The sequence below is a fragment of the Prenolepis imparis genome, unplaced genomic scaffold, assembly GCF_030444845.1.
Source record: "Prenolepis imparis isolate NDT839.2.m4 unplaced genomic scaffold, iyPreImpa1.0 SCAF_6, whole genome shotgun sequence".
NCBI classification, from domain to species: domain Eukaryota; kingdom Metazoa; phylum Arthropoda; class Insecta; order Hymenoptera; family Formicidae; genus Prenolepis; species Prenolepis imparis.
Genome location: NW_028141164.1, coordinates 922,295 through 941,600, shown reverse-complemented (window position 1 = coordinate 941,600; position 19,306 = coordinate 922,295). Strand labels below are relative to the sequence as shown.

The 19,306-nt window shown below is 40.0% G+C and overlaps 1 protein-coding gene across 3 annotated transcripts in view; it reads right to left on the bottom strand.

The window, feature by feature from the left end:
- Positions 1-19,306, bottom strand: part of LOC145937087 (opioid-binding protein/cell adhesion molecule homolog) — a 301,044-nt gene that overhangs the window by 178,083 nt on the left and 103,655 nt on the right. For all 3 annotated transcript variants that reach the window (XR_014425471.1, XR_014425472.1, XM_083039939.1), the window contains exon 3: positions 16,046-16,253. Coding sequence is in view for 1 of the 3 variants with exons in the window: in XM_083039939.1 (XP_082896065.1) it covers positions 16,046-16,253 (208 nt within the window). In the remaining 2 variants the exon portion in view is untranslated. The remainder of the gene's footprint in view (positions 1-16,045; positions 16,254-19,306) is intronic.

Genomic DNA, 19,306 nt, shown 5'->3' with positions numbered 1-19,306 from the left:
AATGTCAACGTTATTCTTTTACTTCTTTTCTCTTTCTCTTTACGATTATTAGACGACTATAAAGCGATATAACTGACTATAAATTTGGTTTTCATTTACCCAACATTCCTTCCCCTTTTACTCTCTCTCTCTCTCTCTTTCTCTCTCTCTCTCTCTCGAAGAAGAAGAAGAAGAAGAAGAAGAAGAGGTAAAGCGCGATACATTGGTAACGCACAAAAGGTATATTTTTATCGAATCGCCGTTTCCGTGAGATACACATAGATTTAGCGAGAGGAAGTTCTTAACGGAGCTAAGCTGCACGAGAGCTGAGCAAGAGTAGTATCGGCGGTGCACTTTATCACAGATAAAATATGCAGCTTACAACTTTGCTGCCGCCGACGAATCGAAGCGCCCACAGGGAGATATGTAGCGCGATTGCCAGAAGAGATTGGTTCGCAGAATTCGCTAACAGTAACCCAATATTGGACCTCGGCAAACAGTTGGCTTCCTGCTGAATTCGAATAACGTATTTAAACAAAAACGGTATCATCTGACAAATTATTGATTGCGAGATAATCGTCGGTGATATTTCTGTCGCGCGACGAAAAGCCTTTGAAAAAACATTGTAACAACGATAGGCGTAAGTCGTGAAGTCTTTGTACCTTACGTACATTCTAAAGCATTATAATATTTCACAATTATATACACACGCGAACCATACAATGTCGATAATTTTAATTATTAATCTGTTCATAGCATCGAAAAGTTAATTAATTTTATCGAAATTATTGGCTCGCGCCAAATTAATCCCTCTCTCTCTTTCTCTATTCAAAGAAAATATAATAAAGCGCCCACGTGATCTCGCAACGCTAAATGTTACCGTTCAATGAAGGCCCGGCATACTTTATGTGGCACGCGTGTTCACGGATTACCCAATCAAGGAACGTGCACCCCGCTCGTTCGAAAAATATTGAAACTACGTTGACGCAATGTCCGAGAGAGAGAGAGAGAGAGAGAGAGAGAGAGAGAGAGAGAGAAGAATAGTAAATGCTCTCACACGTGCCACGAGTAAAACCAATTGTGTTTACAACCGAATCGCCTAAGTTTATTTTCACAAAAACAATGTCCTGATTTCGCAAATGGATGATTAAAATGTAACTACCGCGGACGAACGCGTGTTCGTGCATCAATCGCGACCTCACCACCACCATCACCCCGTACGGGGGTGTCGAGGAAGCACGTGACGCGCGGTGTGATTAACAGGTATCGCACGCGGGCCGGGCCGGGTCGGGAACAAAGAGGGTTTTACCGGATGCGGGGATTTTGTTTGAACTGGTTTTCCATAGTATGTAGCGAAAGATAGTCGCGCGCGGGTGCGCGAGCTCGTGGACGCGCCATCAAAATAATACGGGCATTATACGAAATGTCATGAGAAAAGAGACACGCACATATACATATATATATATATATATATATGCATATAATAACGTGCTTCATTATAATGAGTATTAATGGTAGCTTTAATGGCAATAGAGTAACGCGGACTTGCAAATAAGTACCTAAGCGCATTAATCACGTCACGCAATTGTGATTGTTAAACAGAATTGTGATTGGTTCATTCGTAAATATATATATATATCCAATAGGGTAAAACAACTATGCTTTCTTTGTACGAAAGCTATTCATGCAGGGAGGTCCGCACAAGCACATACACACACATATATAACTTATATAGATTAAATATGATTAACACATATTCTCTCTCGCTTAGCGGTTACGTATACAGTCGCTCGGAGAATATATTACGGTGTGTGCTTCATTCTGTTTATTTGTAATACGATGATACGATAATGGACGACGGAATATTACTTCTAATTTCGGAGATGAGTGATATAAATAGTGAAATTGCAAAATTATCGAGCATTATTGTCTGGCTTGCACAGATTTTAAAAGCTTTCGATACTCTTTCAATACATAATTCACTTTATCGTCCTTTAAAATACAAAATAATGATATTATAATTGAACACTAGCACATAAAATAAAATAAACGAGAAAAATCGTAGCAAATGGCACAAATTGTTTTCTCGTTCTAATAGGTTCGCGATTTAAATCTGATTATTGATATATTGATATTAGTCAACGTCTGCTTCCTGGGCCGCACATTATAATCGTTGAAACAACTACTATTCCTGGTCGGAAAATAAAGCGCGGACGACGTCAATACAAATCTACCGCAATAATCGAGCACTCATTGTGCGCTCATGCAGGTAAGTGTATCGCGCGTATCGCTCAGTTAAATCGCATATTCGTGATACAAAGAGTGTTATAGCTGACGTAGCTTCGATTGCAATTTCACGAGCCAGCACGGAGGATATAACTGACAACCCGGTTAGAGAATCATACGCGAATGATTGAGCTGCGAAATTTTTGATGCTAAATTAGCGCATTGATCGCATAGAAAAGTTTATTCGCGTTGATACAGAGAGGCAAGTGATATTGATGAGCCGCCGATGGACTCGAAATAGCATTGTAGATACGTTAGTGTCTGTAGAAATTATAAAATATATCACAAGTTTTTGTAAATTCAGTCCTTTTGTAAAAAAAAAAAAAACCTAGTCTTTTCATTAAGTGACTGAATTTACGAGGAAAACTTGTAATATAATTTTATATATATTTGCAATTTTCAAACAATTTTCAATTTAAAATTCATTATTTTTAAGTATTTTATTTATTTTATCTCGTATAAATGTGATATTCAATTGTGAACTCAGGACAATGACGTCATAAAAGTGATACGATATATATGACAACTATAATTTGTAATAAAACCATTTTTGCTGCCGCCAAACAAAACATATATTTTTTTCCTAAATCAGTATATGTGAAAATATATGTAAAAACAAAGTAATTTTGATTAAAACTACATTGTACATCCTCGTTAAAAGCATTTTTGCTCGTTTACGCAACATATATAAACTATATATATTATATTTGCAAGAAAAATTTCATATTTGCACAACTTATTTTGACCGAAACTACATGATTGTCGATATCATCTACCGTATTTTAATAAAATAATAATTTACGGGTGCGGAGAGCAAATTGCGTATAATATGGAGATTCTGTTTTTATGGAAATATGCCGTTCCGGCGTATGATAAACATACCATACGTAAAAACGTGCCACTGATAAATTACTACGCTTATCATGTGCCAGGCAGAGAGCTATTCTTCGCGCCCCGACGGTCAATGGTCTTATTTTATATAGCTATTTTATATATCTTATTTTTTATATATTTTATGTTTCACGCCCTATCCGGTGTGACCCTATATAAATTGGAAGAAAAAGACACGTGATCGATATTTAAACAGGTTTGTAGAGTTGGTAAAGGGAGCGACTGCGCGAGACGCGAATCGCGAGAAGTATGCGAGAAGTTATCGATCAAAAGTCACCGCTTCGCTCACACTTTTTTCCGATATATAACTATGCTATCCGCAACACGAACGGACACAGACTGCCATCAGCTGATCGCGAGTTAATGCGTAGCTATTCTCACTCGTTAGCACGTGCGGACATGCAACGCGATTCGCGTGCCGGCCGGGCGCCTCGCAGTCTGACCGGATCGAGGCTTTTCTACTGCAAGTGGAAACATAAGCGCCCGCCCCGGCCGCTCTCTCGTAACCGGTACAGCTCTCGTTCGCGCACGGCGTCACGTCGGGGAATAATTGGGTCGAATGGAAATAAGAAGAATTACACGTATATATGTACAGCGAGGAATTTAATTAAAGAAACCAACTCTGAGGGGAAAGTATTTAATCGAGATCCTACTGATAATCCTGCAGGATAAAATGTAAAACTGTCAGCTTTGTAATGTGAAAGCGATATATTTATTTTAACGCGAGCGAAAGGAATAGTTGGTTAAAATTAAGAGCAATTGTTCTCGACACACAATATATGTATATATGAATATGTTTGATAAAAAATCGGAAAATCACTTTCAAAAATTTGTTCACTATTACAGTATTTTACGACTTTTATTGACTTGCATTTGCAAAACAAACGTGTACCATCGAAAGAGTAACCTCACGCGACGGCGGGTTGTCAGTTAATTAGTACGTGCAAGCTTGCCGCGGTTCCCTGAATAATTCATGGCACGTTGCATTTCATTCGTAGAACACCGAGTTAATCTTCAACAATCACACAGATATGCACATTCATATTTATTTTCGCCAATAAATTGTGTGTGTCGTATAAATTACATTTTACGATAGATATATATTATCTTATCGGCGATCATCTGATAAACCGAAACACTTTCTCTGGTGCATCTTATTAAATACAAAGTATCTAAGATGACCAATCGCCGTACTCTGGTCTCTGTGCACAGGATCGACAAATGTTTGCAGGTCGAGCCACGACTGTAATTTATGCGTGTGCGTACGATTGTCGCATCGATAAATATGTGGACTTGTGGACATTAATGAGCCTACACTTATTAGCGCTTCGATACTAGGATTAGGAACGTTATCGAATCGATAGTGTACATATATATATATATATATATATGTATATCAGTCCTGTCACATTGCGTACGCTTTGTGATTACGAAATGACGAAATAGTAGACGATTATACGACGATAAAATATTTCACGGCAGTAATTTAGCGATCATGAAGCGTACGATTACGATAGAACTAAATTATTAAATCATTCCTGGCATTATTACTGATCAGATTTCGACCTGCAATAATTGACAAGCACAGCTCGAGCACAGAGAGAATGTATTAATTTCAACGAGAATTCACGCATCGAAGCTCCTATCAGCTGTTCTTATCGCTGGGAAAGCTCTTCCGGAAAGTACACATTCGGTATTTCGATAAATTGTGGAAATAATTGCGCGATAAAATATATAAAATCGAAATATATATACGATTCAGACTTTTCGACCAACTTTTAACTCAATTTTTTTTCAACAAATGATTTTATATGGGTAAACGTATTTTATAAACGCAATAAAGATAATAACACACGACTATAAAGAGTCAAGTTATATCGCGAAACACGCAAAAGTACCAAGAAATATACTCCGAAACAAAGGTATCGATTTGTACGATATCTTTTGTCGAGTTTTGCTCACGCCATGAATTCACGCGGGATCCAGACGGGAAATAAAAATAGATGTATCAATTCTTCACAGCTCTGACATTTATAGTTTTCAATGCTTTTCGCGAGATTTATCGGGGTAAAGAAATTTGCACGGATAATTTTCTGTCCGGGCGTTGATTCCGCAAACGCGGAAATTCTTTCAAATGGAAATAACGTAGTGTGCTGTATTACACATTTCGGACTGCGAATTGTTCTTTCGCTTAATCTTTGGTTGCCTTTAGTTTTAAAGCTACATGATGTAACCGAACAAAAAGTGTGTATCAAGCGATATAAAGCTTAAGAAATATTGTTGACATCTTGTTTTAAAGTGATACCAATTAAACCGCGGAATGTAGTCGTATTTTTTTTTTTGATTATCGAATAAATTGTATGTAATATCATTACGTCACATCAATCTGATCGTATTAAAAATTGTCGTCTCTACTCGACAAAATTCTACAACAGCTAATCATTCATAATACGACAGATAATTGCAGAATTATCTTTCGCGGAGTCGAATATTTTAACGTGTAGGGAAACTTTTAATTTGATTGTAAAAAACAAGCCGACGCGAGAGATATGGCTGAAAATTAAATTATAAAAATTTTTGCAAATAAAAATGACAGAGACAATAGTTTTAAAACGTCATACGCAACATTCCATAGAGTCCGTACCAAACATCATGCGCGTGCAAAAAGTTCGCCACGAACGTGAGTAGTGCGGGACAAGCAAAACGTTCCATTATGCATTTGTTGGTACCACTTCTCAGCGGCGTTGCAAGATAACGAGAGGAGTGCGCGGCTTCTCTTTCCCCCTTTCCTCCCCGTCTCCCGTTGCCTATCTATCTGCTTGTACCGTGACGAGATCCGGACAATTCTACTCGGCGGGAGATACTCGTCGTCACGGTCCGTTGCCATCTTGTTATCTGCCAGAGGCCACGCGAAAAAAGTAACGGACGAGCGTCAAGGTGCGGGGAAAAGAGGGTGGATCGGGGAGAGAGGCGCGCAGTGGATAAAGGATGAAGATAAAAGTGTCCCCGGTATCGTTGCTGCAAGGGCGGACGGAAACGCCGGAAAGTTCGGGCCGAGAGGCGCGCCCTGCTAGTTCCCTGGAACAATAGATCACTTTGCCGGGACACACGATCCGCAGGACAATCCAGGTCCCTAATCGAAATCAGTTGGTTTCTGGCGGCCGCGAAGAGAGAGAGAGAGAGAGAGAGAGAGAGAGAGGAGACGCGATGGTTGCGCGCGACGGAGAATTTATTTGCTCGGTACACATAAAGCGGTTCAAATGGCACCGCCAGGTATCGCCGTATCAAATTGCTATCGGCCATCAAAAAAGGGGATATTTGACGACCTTCGTCTCGCTCGTCTCGCTTCGTACTACTTACTTGCGAAAGTCCTGGCTCGCAAAGGTGGATTTGGACGAGTGGTCTTTTAGATTTTTTTTTTTTTTTTTATTGCTTTCTTTTCTGGGAGTGGGAGAGGAAAAAGTTATTTCGGTTTACGAGAACGTTGTATAAGAATATTTTCGCAAATATCTAGCACGGTATGTGAAAGCGTAGGTTGTTATCTTTTTTTAGATTACACTCTATATATGTACATTTAGTGGCTCTTAAATGACATATATATGTCTATGTGAAATATGAGAGAGCGAAACTTCTATTTTCGTTTTGAACCATTTTACGAGATATTCGGTGCAAAAATAATATGCGCTTCAGTAGCTTCATCGACGCGATACACAGAAGGAAAATCTGTTTTTCACTTCTCTCACTCTTTCTCTTTTTATTCTCCTTTACTCTCTCTTCTCTTTATCTGTTTTCTAACTCTTCTTTACTCGAAGCAAGTTCATTGCACCGGTCAAGTAGATGCAAAAGAGTGGAGCTTTTCCATAGTTAATACAGATTCTACATTCGCATGCAACTATCCCTCCGCAGTCGATTTGAATTATGTATATGCGCCCATATAAATATACAAGTGAAATAAAGTTTAAATTGATAGCGCTTAAGCAGAGCGTTAAATTTAACGCGACTTTTGTATTCATTCGTATTTCATCCTCGTATCACAATGCACTTTCTTAATGCACGTATATCTAGAGTGGTGGACCTACGCTAGCACTCGTTTTCGCAATTTCGCGGTCACATTATCCCGCGGCCGCGAAAGCCCGGCGGAGCTTGCATAATATACAATAAAAACGGACGTCAGGCTTGCAACACCATTGTCGCAAAACCCTTTGAGACCTACGTTAAGGCCGCCGTATGTTACATTTCGGAGCGATCCATAGTTGTCGCGCAGCCTGTGCAAAAAATTCAATGGTTATTTTTTTAACCCTTTTGCCTTCTGCAGAAATCAACTTCTCGAGAGCGAAGCTATACTCCAAATGGGAAAAACCCCAAGAATAAAAGCTAATAAACCAGAAACTGTTGGTATAACGTGCATTAGTCTCGCAAAACTATACAAGTTTGTATTTTTTTGTTTGTCAATTTGTCATAAATATACATCGCGTATCTATATTATAATAAATTGTAACGTGCTATCCTGAAACGCAAATTCAGAGAGAACCATATTTGCTAAACACTATGCTAGCAGAGAGAAGTTACCCTTTTTCTTCATCGAGTGAAAGAAAAGGACAATCTAATTCGGCTATGCGGTCGGGATGCTTTATGCACTCGGGATGCTAATGGAAAACGCGTCAGAGAGAGAGAAGATAGCAGTGTACTGAATTTGAAATATCACTTTGCATAGTTGCGTATGTGCTTGCGAAATATCGCGCTGAAAACTAATATTTATCCAGTTCTGATTCGCATTTATTAATTTTTCGCGATTTTCGATCGGTTTCCTCCTATGATTGCATCCACGATACCGTGAAAAAAATCTTTAGTACAAGTATTCACATATTTAAAAAAAAATTGCAAAAATAATTCTCATTATGATCGCAACTCTCTCTTCTTTCTCCGTGATGTCTAATCTAATCATCATGATTGTGCTTTCAACGAATAATGTTTCAACGAAAAACGTTTTATGACATTTTATGTTATTTCCTTAATAATACTTCAATGCTATTCAAGCATATAAACCTGAAAGAATATTTGCACGATATCATCATTGCGAGTAGGAGAATCTCGCACTTTCAATATCGCGAAATGTACTCAATTTAAGAAGAGGCTATTCAATTCGTAGATTCTTGCAACATAATCCATGGAAAGAATCTAGCGAAAGACTAGCCGCTTTAAATGTGCAAATATTGCGCCTAAATCACATCGTAAGTCCACCGTAAACCCTATACTTGGAGGCCTTTTTGCGCAATGAAAGTAAAGAGAGAGAGAGAAAAAAAAAAGAAAGAGAGAGACAAAGCTACCACCCGCAGCGCGTGATGGGTTTGCCGTGCAAAGTAACGATCTTATTCTTCGTTTATTTCCAGTACCGACAAAGTCTATCGCAAAACGTTTCTATGCCTCGAGCTTCTATTGAATTCCCTGTGACGTGAATCATGATTGAGCAAATCCCTGCGAATAACGGACATTCATCTTCCACTTTGACTGTCATAATAGATTTTAAAATTATTTATTCAATTTGACTTTTTTTCAAATTTGCCTGTTTCCCATTTGTTAAAATTGCAAAACAGCAAATTATCTAATCTTAACGAGAAATGTAAGTTGCAAGAGAGAGATTACTCGAGTAATATCCGACAAAGTTATTAACAATTGATAATGAGTATTAATTGTCTTCTTCTACTTGTTCATATTCTTCAGCATCTTCTGAACAAATATTTCTGCACGTTTTAATAAGCGCGGAATATCACGTCATAAATCCGTCGAGACTGCGGTACTCGAAATTTCTTCGCAAAGTGAAGAGCAGATGTTTATCTTTCAGGAAGTAGCCTCTCTCTCTCTCTCACACACACATACACATACAGAGAAAGAGGTAACTACCCTTCTTCTCATTTATTTAGGTCGTCGTTTCCTCTAATTTGTCCAAACTTCTCTTTCTCCCTTTCAACTTCACGTATAAACTTTAACCGGCGATCGTACAATGATAATGTTTCACAATATTTCTCTCGCGCGTTTTTTTTTTTTTTGGCAGGGAAGGAAGGGAGGATATCTCTCTAATAAATTATTTATAGGAAACGCGAAAATATATATATCTCATACATTTCAACGCACATTTATATCCCGATATCGGTAAAGTTGAAATTGGTTTCGTCATATGTACGAAATGAAAATACATTGCGCCGTTTCGCCGTTGCAGGGAGATATCGGTGTAATTAATGAAATATTGACGTGGACGAGCACACGAGAGGCACTCTGCTTCCAAGTTTTGGTCACCGCGGTGAGAACGATCGAACGCCACATCGATTTGTACTATTAAATGTTATACGCGGCGTCATATATACATATATCTATTAGAATATTTAGAGAAAGAGCGAGAGAGATGCGTGTGTATGCGGAATCAGCCGCTATGCAGTTCCGCTTTGTGCTTTGCCCACGCGGATAAAGATGCCGGATAAAGGTAGATCGGGGGAAACGGAAATGGACTTGCAAAGCGTGCTGCGAAAAGTTGCAAACTTGTGCGGCGAAGTAGGCTACGGCCGCCCGCGGAGAGCCGAATTTAGAAGTATATCCTTTCACGTTTCCCCACGACGTGAAAGACTTAAAAAAGCACGCACGAGTGCTCCGAAAATTGCGATCCGTATCCGGCTAGTCGAAAAACTGGCATCGCATGTATATATCGCGCGTGCATGGTAAACTAGGTATATATACGGCTGAATTTCTTTCGGGATATAGCGCGCAGCGAGCTTAACTTTTCTCCCTTTTACAGATGTATAAACTTTCTATACGTTTACCAAGTGCTCGACGTAATTTAATGTACATTGCATACTGATCGACCGGTTGACATGTTCGTAAACAGCGTGAGAGAAATAAATGGAGAATAACAGGTTGCAATCGATTTGTATATGTATATCGCGTGTAAATAATAGAGAATGGATTACAACGAATATATATAGATCTATTTAAAGCTAAACGCATACACACAGTTTATTACATTTGCAAATAAATAGCGAGCCCCAAGTTTTACGGAAGGTATAAAAGTAACAGCGAGAGCGCGAGGAAGATTAATATATATACCCATTTAATCGATTGGAAATAAAGTGTGATAAGAATTGACGATACGACACTTTACGTTCCATTAGCTAATGTGGCGAATTTGAATTGGAGAGAAGATAGTTAGTCACTTGAATTAAATCAAAACTGCCACAGTTAACTGCCACAGTTTCTCACGGCCCGTCAAGATCCCCGAGGATATATCCATGCATTATGTCCATATATCGGCGGCCAACATCAACGTGACATGGACGTGAGCTGACAATGACCGTACCGGATGCCAGGCGATAGCCACGTGACAGCCTGTCATTTCGCTCGGAGGGACGAATAAAGCTTATTTCGGGGGGGGGGGGGGGGGACGAGCGAGCGATCTCTCGTCGGTTTAATCGGACGATTTCAGAATAGAGGATCAGTTGGCGTATCAAAGAAACACGTTTCCTTACTTATGTACGAGAGATTCTCGCGCCGAAGCCCCATCGGGACGAAACGCACCGGTGATTTACGAGCTCGCGAGTACATTCGAATGAAGCGATCGATTTCTACGTCAAGTCTCTCTCGACGATATTTGCAGATTACATAATTGGGCTTCTCCAGCCCATTTGAAATGAAAATCTTAACGAAAGCGACGCTATACGAGTATAATATGCAACTGGGTAATAAATATAGTTTGTCAAGTTTTTATTCCTTCAGGAGATATCCGAACTAACGAACCTTATATCGACGCGAACTAATTATCTAAACTTGGAAATTGCATTAAAGCAGAAAAGGAGGCAAAGGCGTTTCCACCAGGCATTATTCCGTGAATTACACGGAAATTCGAAATTTCATTAAAACAAGAGTGTATCGTCTCCTATCGGATCTTATAATAGGATGCCATTAACGAAGATCAAGGTGTACTCTCAACGCGAATAAGAATCTCTCAGTCTATTCTCTTTGCTTAATTCACTCGATCTACTGATACCGTCCTTCTCCGTCTAATTAGTATTCTCTTTTAGATCTTATAATTAGCTATGGGACTCAAAGAATTCTCAACACAGCAAGAGAAAGTTTATTCTGTACGCAAGTTTGCCTAATTATTTCAGACAAAAATATCAATACATATTATCGTAATATCGTATTTCTCTCTCTCCCTTTCTCCTTCATGCACACCTAGATATATCATCTGAGAGATTTTCGACTGTATATATAATTCATGCGCCATTTACCTCCGCATAATAAACGGCCCGTTATGGCTACTCGCATATAATCAAAGATGCGAGGGAGCCCCAACAAATTTCATTGAAGCCCATAGGATCGTTTCCGACGCGCTATCGCGATAATTGCGGCTCGTCGACAAAGATCAGGCATCGGCACTAAAATGAGCATAAAGCCACGCGAAAGGTCTTTCGCGTCCGCTTAATTTGCAAGGCATTAACCTTATTATTATGGCGGTAATACGGCCGCGGAGTTTGCCGGGAACACAACGTGGGCGCGGGGGTTGCACGCGAGCAATCTTTACAGCCCTTCTCGGAAATGAAAAGTCGTGTGGCCCCTCGACAGCGAGCGCACGACACTCGTTCCTCATTTTTTTCTCCTTCTCCATGAACCCGGAGTTCCTCCTTTTTTCTCCCTTCCGCCCCTCTCTCTCTCCTGCCACTCAACACGCTTCCCCTTTTTCTGAGTTTCTCTGCTCGCCCTGACTGCATGTTAAGCGCTATTTTTACGGCAACGGGTGGCAGAGATTGCTTCATTCGTAACCATCAACGCGACGCGAGTTCTTCATAAGGCGCCTTTGTCATTTCCTCTTTAATTGTCCGCCGTCATCAGAACGTTTTATGTTTAAATAAAAGAAAATTTACAGTTATTCTTATATGCGTATTATCTTTACCATATACATTTAATCCAACAATAACTCGATGTTTTAATACCGGCTCTATTTTATCGCCATCAATATATCTATCGCGGCAATAATTATATCTTCGATGGGAAACGACATGACGTAAATTCGATATCCCGAAAGACCTTGTCACGATATTACAGATAGAGATTGGATTTACTCGCGAGTTTTCGGATGAACCCCCGTGCCAGGACGATACCACGCGTATCAGTGCGTGCTTGCATATGCCCGTACACAATGTCATGCGCATGTACATATATACACTATGTACGTATAGCACACACGAGTATGCGCGCGTGCGTTAACGGGAACTTTGCCAGGATCCGATAATTGAGATCCGAAAACATTTTCCGATGAGTCGCATTATCAACGTACATAAAAGCCGAAAGCTCCATTATGCGCGGTAAGACCATTCAATAGTTAATTAATTCCATATTTGGCAGATTAGCTACCGAGTAATGTGATTTTACGTTTCCCGATTGCAGCATCATGAAATTATTACATTATTATAAATGAAGAACTACAAGATTTACTCTATTACATTTTAATAGAATATATAAATTATAATTATACATATATGTATATGTATAATCCATAATTAAATATAATTATAAATGTTATTCGATACCAAGTATGTCTAAATTTATAATATAATATATATAGTTAAGTAAAGATACTTTAAGTATTTATTATATGTAAAATATACTTTTTCGATCCAAACAAGAAGTAAAAAAAAAGCCAACATTAAATCTAATTACATTAAGATAATCGTCTGCGTTGAAAATCAATTTTCTCCTGTATACTCAAACTAGACCGAATAACCATTCCCTTTCTCTCACATGCGAGAAGATTTCTCAAGTGTATGAGGTTTCCTCGAGTGACTTAAATATAATTAATGAATATATTCTCTTCTATAAATTCTGACGTCAAAATAATTGAAATGAATAATTGTCTTGAATAATAAATAGCCCAATGAATGAACACATAAAAGATTCATCAATTTTTGTGTATCTGTTGCATACTTTTATTAATATTTAACAATATTAATAATATTTTTTAATAAATTCTAAAACGATTAAGAGCAAATTTAATATCATCAAACTGTTGTATGTTAAAAATATTCAAGAATAAAATATTTAAGTACTACCCAAGATTAAAAAAAAGACCGGGAAGAATAAAAAGGATGAATGAGAGGTACATTTTCCGTTCGTTCTCTCCGTGTTCCGTTGAAACCTAACGCTCGCACGAGAGCGAGTTCCCGAAGGAGGACCGGCCTATACCCTCGCCAAGTGCCTCGGCTGCGGCGGTCTACCTGCGGGTGTGCGAGAAGATTTCTTAAGCGACGACCGCGACGACGACGCGGGCGCTGTTAAAATAGAAAGGGCGACGGCGGCGACGGTGCATTTGCCGGAGACTTCTATCGGGCGAGTCGCGAGGGGACGCGGAATGATCCCACGAGGGAGAGACGAGAAGTTCCGTAAGTAGTCCGGTTACAGAGCTATACGCGCCCTCCGAGCGACGACGACCGAGGGGGTTTGAATCTGGGAAAGAGGGTCAGGTCAGGTCGAGGCGCGCGCGAGAGGAACCTGGTGCGCCGCCGCCGGCTCCAGAAACGGACCCTGGAGCGCGGGATTAGATTGCTACAGATGGGATGCGAGAGAGCCTGGCCGTATCTCGAGAATGCCAATTTGATTTCGGTACGAACGGGCGGAGAAGACCCGGAACGGAAGACCGTAAAGTATACAACAAACGCAACAAACTCTCCTGCATCGCGAGCCCTAGACTGGGCAGACCCAGACCTCGGATTCGGTCCTCGAGTGGTTCCTTCGAGAGGGCATGTCGAAACGTTTGCTACGTTCTGCTTCGCGCACAGGTAGGTATATAACGTTACGATACATACATGTATATATACGTAAATATTTGACAATAATTTCCGACGACTATATATCTTGCGAACTTTGTTACCTCGATCGCTTACTAAACCGATCTAGTTTGTGCCATTATCGTGCCCATCGGTTCATTTGTTTCTCCTGTCCTGTCAGTGAACGGAGACGCGAGCAGACTTTACGGATGAATATCGAGAGGCCATTAAAGAAAGTATAACTCGCATTCTCGGAAATCTCAGAGGGAGAACCTTACCTTACTTTTTGCCGACTTTGAAGCATGCGAAAAAGATTCGAGAAATAACGAGTTTTGAATCGCCCGTATCACCGATAAAAGAATCTCAAGAAAAGAGCATAGATACTTCTTTACTATTTTACTTTACTTCAACTGCAATACTGCTTTGGTATGGTATCGCGTAATGTAATACAAATTTTTTTTCCCTTTCCGTTTTATAAAACGCAAAGGCGCGCAACATTTTCCTATCCTGCAGCATGTCGATGAATAAAATGAATATTTTTTTAATAATAAAATGAGTAATTATATACTGTATATACCTTACTAATTACATATCTCTGCGGGAAGAAAAATTTGTTTATTTGCAAAAATAATGAGTCTCTATAATGTTTTATTTAAATAATAATATAATTGAGATATATTTTTATAATAAATTTAAAAAATTAATTTTCATCTCAAACGACAAATATATTATACGTTGCATTCATCCTTCCATGTTACAGCGGAAGTCACGTTTATGTATATATAATGCGCACATATATACATATATAGTCGAAATGTTGCCAACTCGCGCAACATCCTACACGATCGGTCACCAACACAATCGCAATCGCATATCTCCGACGCATCATCCTATTTCCGTACAATTACGAGTAACATTATCTATGGAAATTGCCACTTACCCGCACACGATGCAGTGCGCGCAAGGATTAAGCCCGGCGTATTCAAACCTTAATATGGACTTTAGTATAAATAGCGTATCGCGGTCTCTCTCTCTCTTGGCAATGGAATGGCAAATTTCGTCATTAATATAGGGAGCATAACGAAACGGGGCAAACTTTTCTCCCGAAGAAAGGGAAGAGTGGATGATGGCGTAACGCTTAAACGACGAATCAGCGAAAGAGAGAGAGAGAGAGAGAGATGGAAGGAAGGAGAAGATGGGCGAGAGAATTATGATATGAGGCAGAGCGGAAACGGAGGGAAGAAGAGGAATCGCGCGAAACGCGGAACTCGAAACCAAGTCTCTTTAACCAATGGAACCGATGAAAGCGGTCCTATTAGCATTCAACATAATCTACTTGCGAGTGCATTCGAGCGGCGATATACGACGCGGAAGCTTTGCAGTTCGCGAGTGTACTCGCGTAGTCTTCGAACTGCGGCAAGGGCCACTTTGTAAGTTGTACCAACCAACCGACCCCCCCTTCCCCATTGGGGTTGGGTCTACGACTCTAACTCGCGTCGACCGAAAGTTTTGCATTGGTTTGGCGGATTTGTGATTCTAGTGCCTATACCTTTTCGACGAGCTCGCGTTATTCCACCCTCAGCGAATGTAGTAATAACGCGGGAATTCAACGGCGTTTTGCTTCGCCAACTATTAGCTCTCTTCTTGTAGCATTAAGAATTTAATCTAATATATTCGGATATATACGTACGCAGCGAGAGCGAATATATGTATAATATGTATAATAATGACGAGTTGAATAGCCCGAATGCGAGCGCGACTTTAACTTCGAGTTCATTATTTCAATATAAAACGCTCGTTTCCCTTCTATATTAAATATACAGTTAAGCGACGTATATTAATAAATGAATGGGAATATAATGATATATAAATGCGAGGAAATGATAAATTAGTTTTCACCTAAGCTTAATGGAGCATAATAACGAGGCGCGTAATGTAACTGCCGATATTCCATGAGATCATTTACCTCTGTATACGGAGCGCGCGACAACTATATATATATATATAAATAAATCAGGATAATTACACCCGGGGTCCATTAACGAGAGAGAAATGGGAGGACGCGTAGTTTTACTACTCACCGACCACTTCGAGATAACCGATCTGGCTCTTCATAGGATCCGTATTTATCTGACACATGTACCAGCCTCGATCGGACTCTCGCACCTCCCGGATGTGAAGGAACCACGTACGGTGATCGCTGTGAGAAACTGCGATCCTGTGATTCTTCGTGATCACGTGGCTCGCTATCGTCAAAATAGTCTGTGTGTCGACGCGTAACCATGCCACCTGAAATGAAAAGCAAGAAATAAATATTATATGTGTCATTATCATACGCACATAATAACGGAGATTGTGCGGATAGATTGGTCAATATTAAAATTCGCATTAATATTCGAATCGTTAATCGGATAGTCAATTCATAGTCGTTGACCGATTATCTACGGTCACAACAATATATATATAGAATATATAGAATAATTATTAGGTCGTCGTATGCATTTATTATATTATTAAACTGTTGTATTCTGTTGTGTTACACTATTCCCAAATGTGGTCCATTTCTCCATTGTTGTGCAAAATGGATTTATTTTTACGATCCGTCATCTGTCTAAATCTAAATTCATGACACACGCAAATGAGTCAAAATTATGATTATTTTCAAGCTGAGTTCAATTTTATTGAGTTTTACGATAATAGCAATACAATTATATAATTAATGTTCCATCTAAAATAAGCCGTATTATTAGAGTTAATATACATTTACAATGAAGTAATATAAATTTTTTATATAAAAAAATATCTAATTGTTAATCAGACACATTAACGATAAATATTCGTGCATTCTCGCTAAAGAAAAGAAAAGGAATTCCCTTTTCTTTCTCCCCCTGCGAAATGTACGGCGCCGAGACCGACATTTTTACTTTAATTCATAAGTCTCCAGCCGACTTTTGTATTCCAGTTCAACGGACCAGCGATTCTTTTCCCGCCGTCTACCTTTCCCCAGCGTTCGCCTTCGGATTATTCCCCCTCGGTTTCCGGTCCGTCCATATCAATTATAATTTTTCACGGCACGGTCTCTCCGCGGGAGAAATAAAATGCCGCGAGATCATCCGGAGAGAGAGAGAGAGAGAGACGGCCATTCTGTTATTATATTATTCTTCAGCAGTTTAATGTTCCTTTATTCGCGAGTTATTCGCGCCGCGTCTCGTATAACGAAGTTTCCCAGATAATTGCCCCCGGTTTGTTGCATACTGTTTGCGCGCCCGCTAGTCGATCAAGTAATTTATTGTAATTTAGCGAGAGCGAGTGTGCGCATCAAAACACGATATATGAAATACAAACCGCGACGAATTATAGCATTAAGAAAATTACGCACGGGTCACAAAGTTATGGCAAATTATAATTTAAATCAACATGAGCTCCTCGAGAGACGAGTGCATAATGCGGATTTATATCCGCGCATACGTCGACTAAATCGCTGCATTTTTATTAAACATCTCGAGAACTTGATACTCGAGCTTGTATCTTGTAACGGCGAATTAATTAATTAATTAATTAAGAAAAGTTTGTTTCGCATAGCTCATTGCACTTTCCGTGTACTAAACAGCGGTATATCCGCGTATAAAGAATCGAGGGATAAATGTTATTGGCATTAAATAAATCGACTGAGCATATTCTTAACATTTTTCCTCCGCCACGCTATCGCATGTTTACCTCGTCCCGTGGCGCTTCTCCCGAGCGTAACATTCGATTACGCGATATCGGCACGTTTCCTTTGTGAGGCGAGCTCGCGAGGGTAGGGAAAAAGAGAGAGGGAGAGATGGTCGCTTCCGGCGTTTCTTTAAAGTAATCATCTCCCTCGACCGACGAAACGCACGCCTCGGGGCGCTAAACGTCACCGGCACGTCATCCCAGAAATTATAACGTAAACGGTATATCCCGGGAATAAATGTTTTGCGCGCACTGAAATAGGCAATTCCATTATCCTGTTGCCTTTGAAGATAGGGATGCACAGAGATACACATAGGGATGTGCATAGCCGCGCGCTGTACACGCTCGGAAATATGAACCAGCATCGCGAGAATACCTACGCATTCGGCTCTGCCCGGCCGAACATGCATAACGTTCGCAAAAAAAAAAAAAAAAAAAAAAAACAGAGCCGGGAACTTACAAACGCGACCTCCGCAGTGAATAGCAGCTCCCTCGCATTCGCTATTGCCCGGATTTTTTTGCAAAAACCTAACGGGAAAAAATCAGATTTTTCTTAACGATCCGATTTATACCGTGTACATACAGCAGCAGGTGATGAAATCCCTCCCGGCTTGTTTTGCGGATTTGCTCATTGACGGACTCGCTCGTGCGATCACAACTTTAACAAGGTTTTTTTTTTCCCTCCCTCAAGCGCGAATAAATGTTACGCTGACGATACTTTGCACTATACCGTATAGCGCTCGAATATTAACCTTTTACAGTATGTGCGCGCACACTATAGAGAGTATACTATTTTATTTATTACTCCACATATACGGCTGATATACGCGGCCGATGGTAAGATGTCAGCTGAAAAGGGAGCGATATTTCATCACTCGGAAAGTGTAAAAGGAAAGGCAGAAATTGCTTTCTTCGAATAGAAATTGTATGTTCCTTTAATATCAAAGTTTTTGCAAAGCCTTGCATTAAAAATTTACTCGCGAATAAAACGCTTTCCCATCTCTCCGCATTGAGAAAAACAGAGAAGAAGAGAACAGACGCGAGTCTCTATTTGTAGATCATTGTAGATACGTGTTTGTGCTTTTATTTTTCCTTTTTTTTTAAAACCGTTCTCTCGGTCTTGAAAACAATTTAAAGCGAAATATCCAAGCATTTACAAAGATGGAAGAAAGAGATGAAGATGATATGATACAACTGATGTATATATCGCGTTAATCTGAAAGACACTCGAGAGCGAAAGGATGAGAAAGCTTCATTAGCGAGCTGTCTCTCAATTCTCGACTTTAATCCTACATTCGACCGCGTCGATTATTCGCTTAATTATCTCAGATGACACTACTACAAAGTCACCGATGTGACAGAAAGTTCAGAGAGGAGAGAGAAAGCGAGAGGGAGAGAGAGAGAGAGAGAAGGTCCGGAACATGTGCGTCTAACACGGGCGACTCTCGGATGCAGATATCAACCCAGGCGCTTGTAAATCTGCCAGGGACCGGTGTGAAACGCTGGGTGGTTGGATTAGGAGAGGTAGAGGTCGAGGACTGGTCGACCACCTAGTCGGAAGCATCGCCATGAACTATTGCATTTGATATCCACACCGATGAATGGAAACGTTGAGCGGCCTGTCCAGA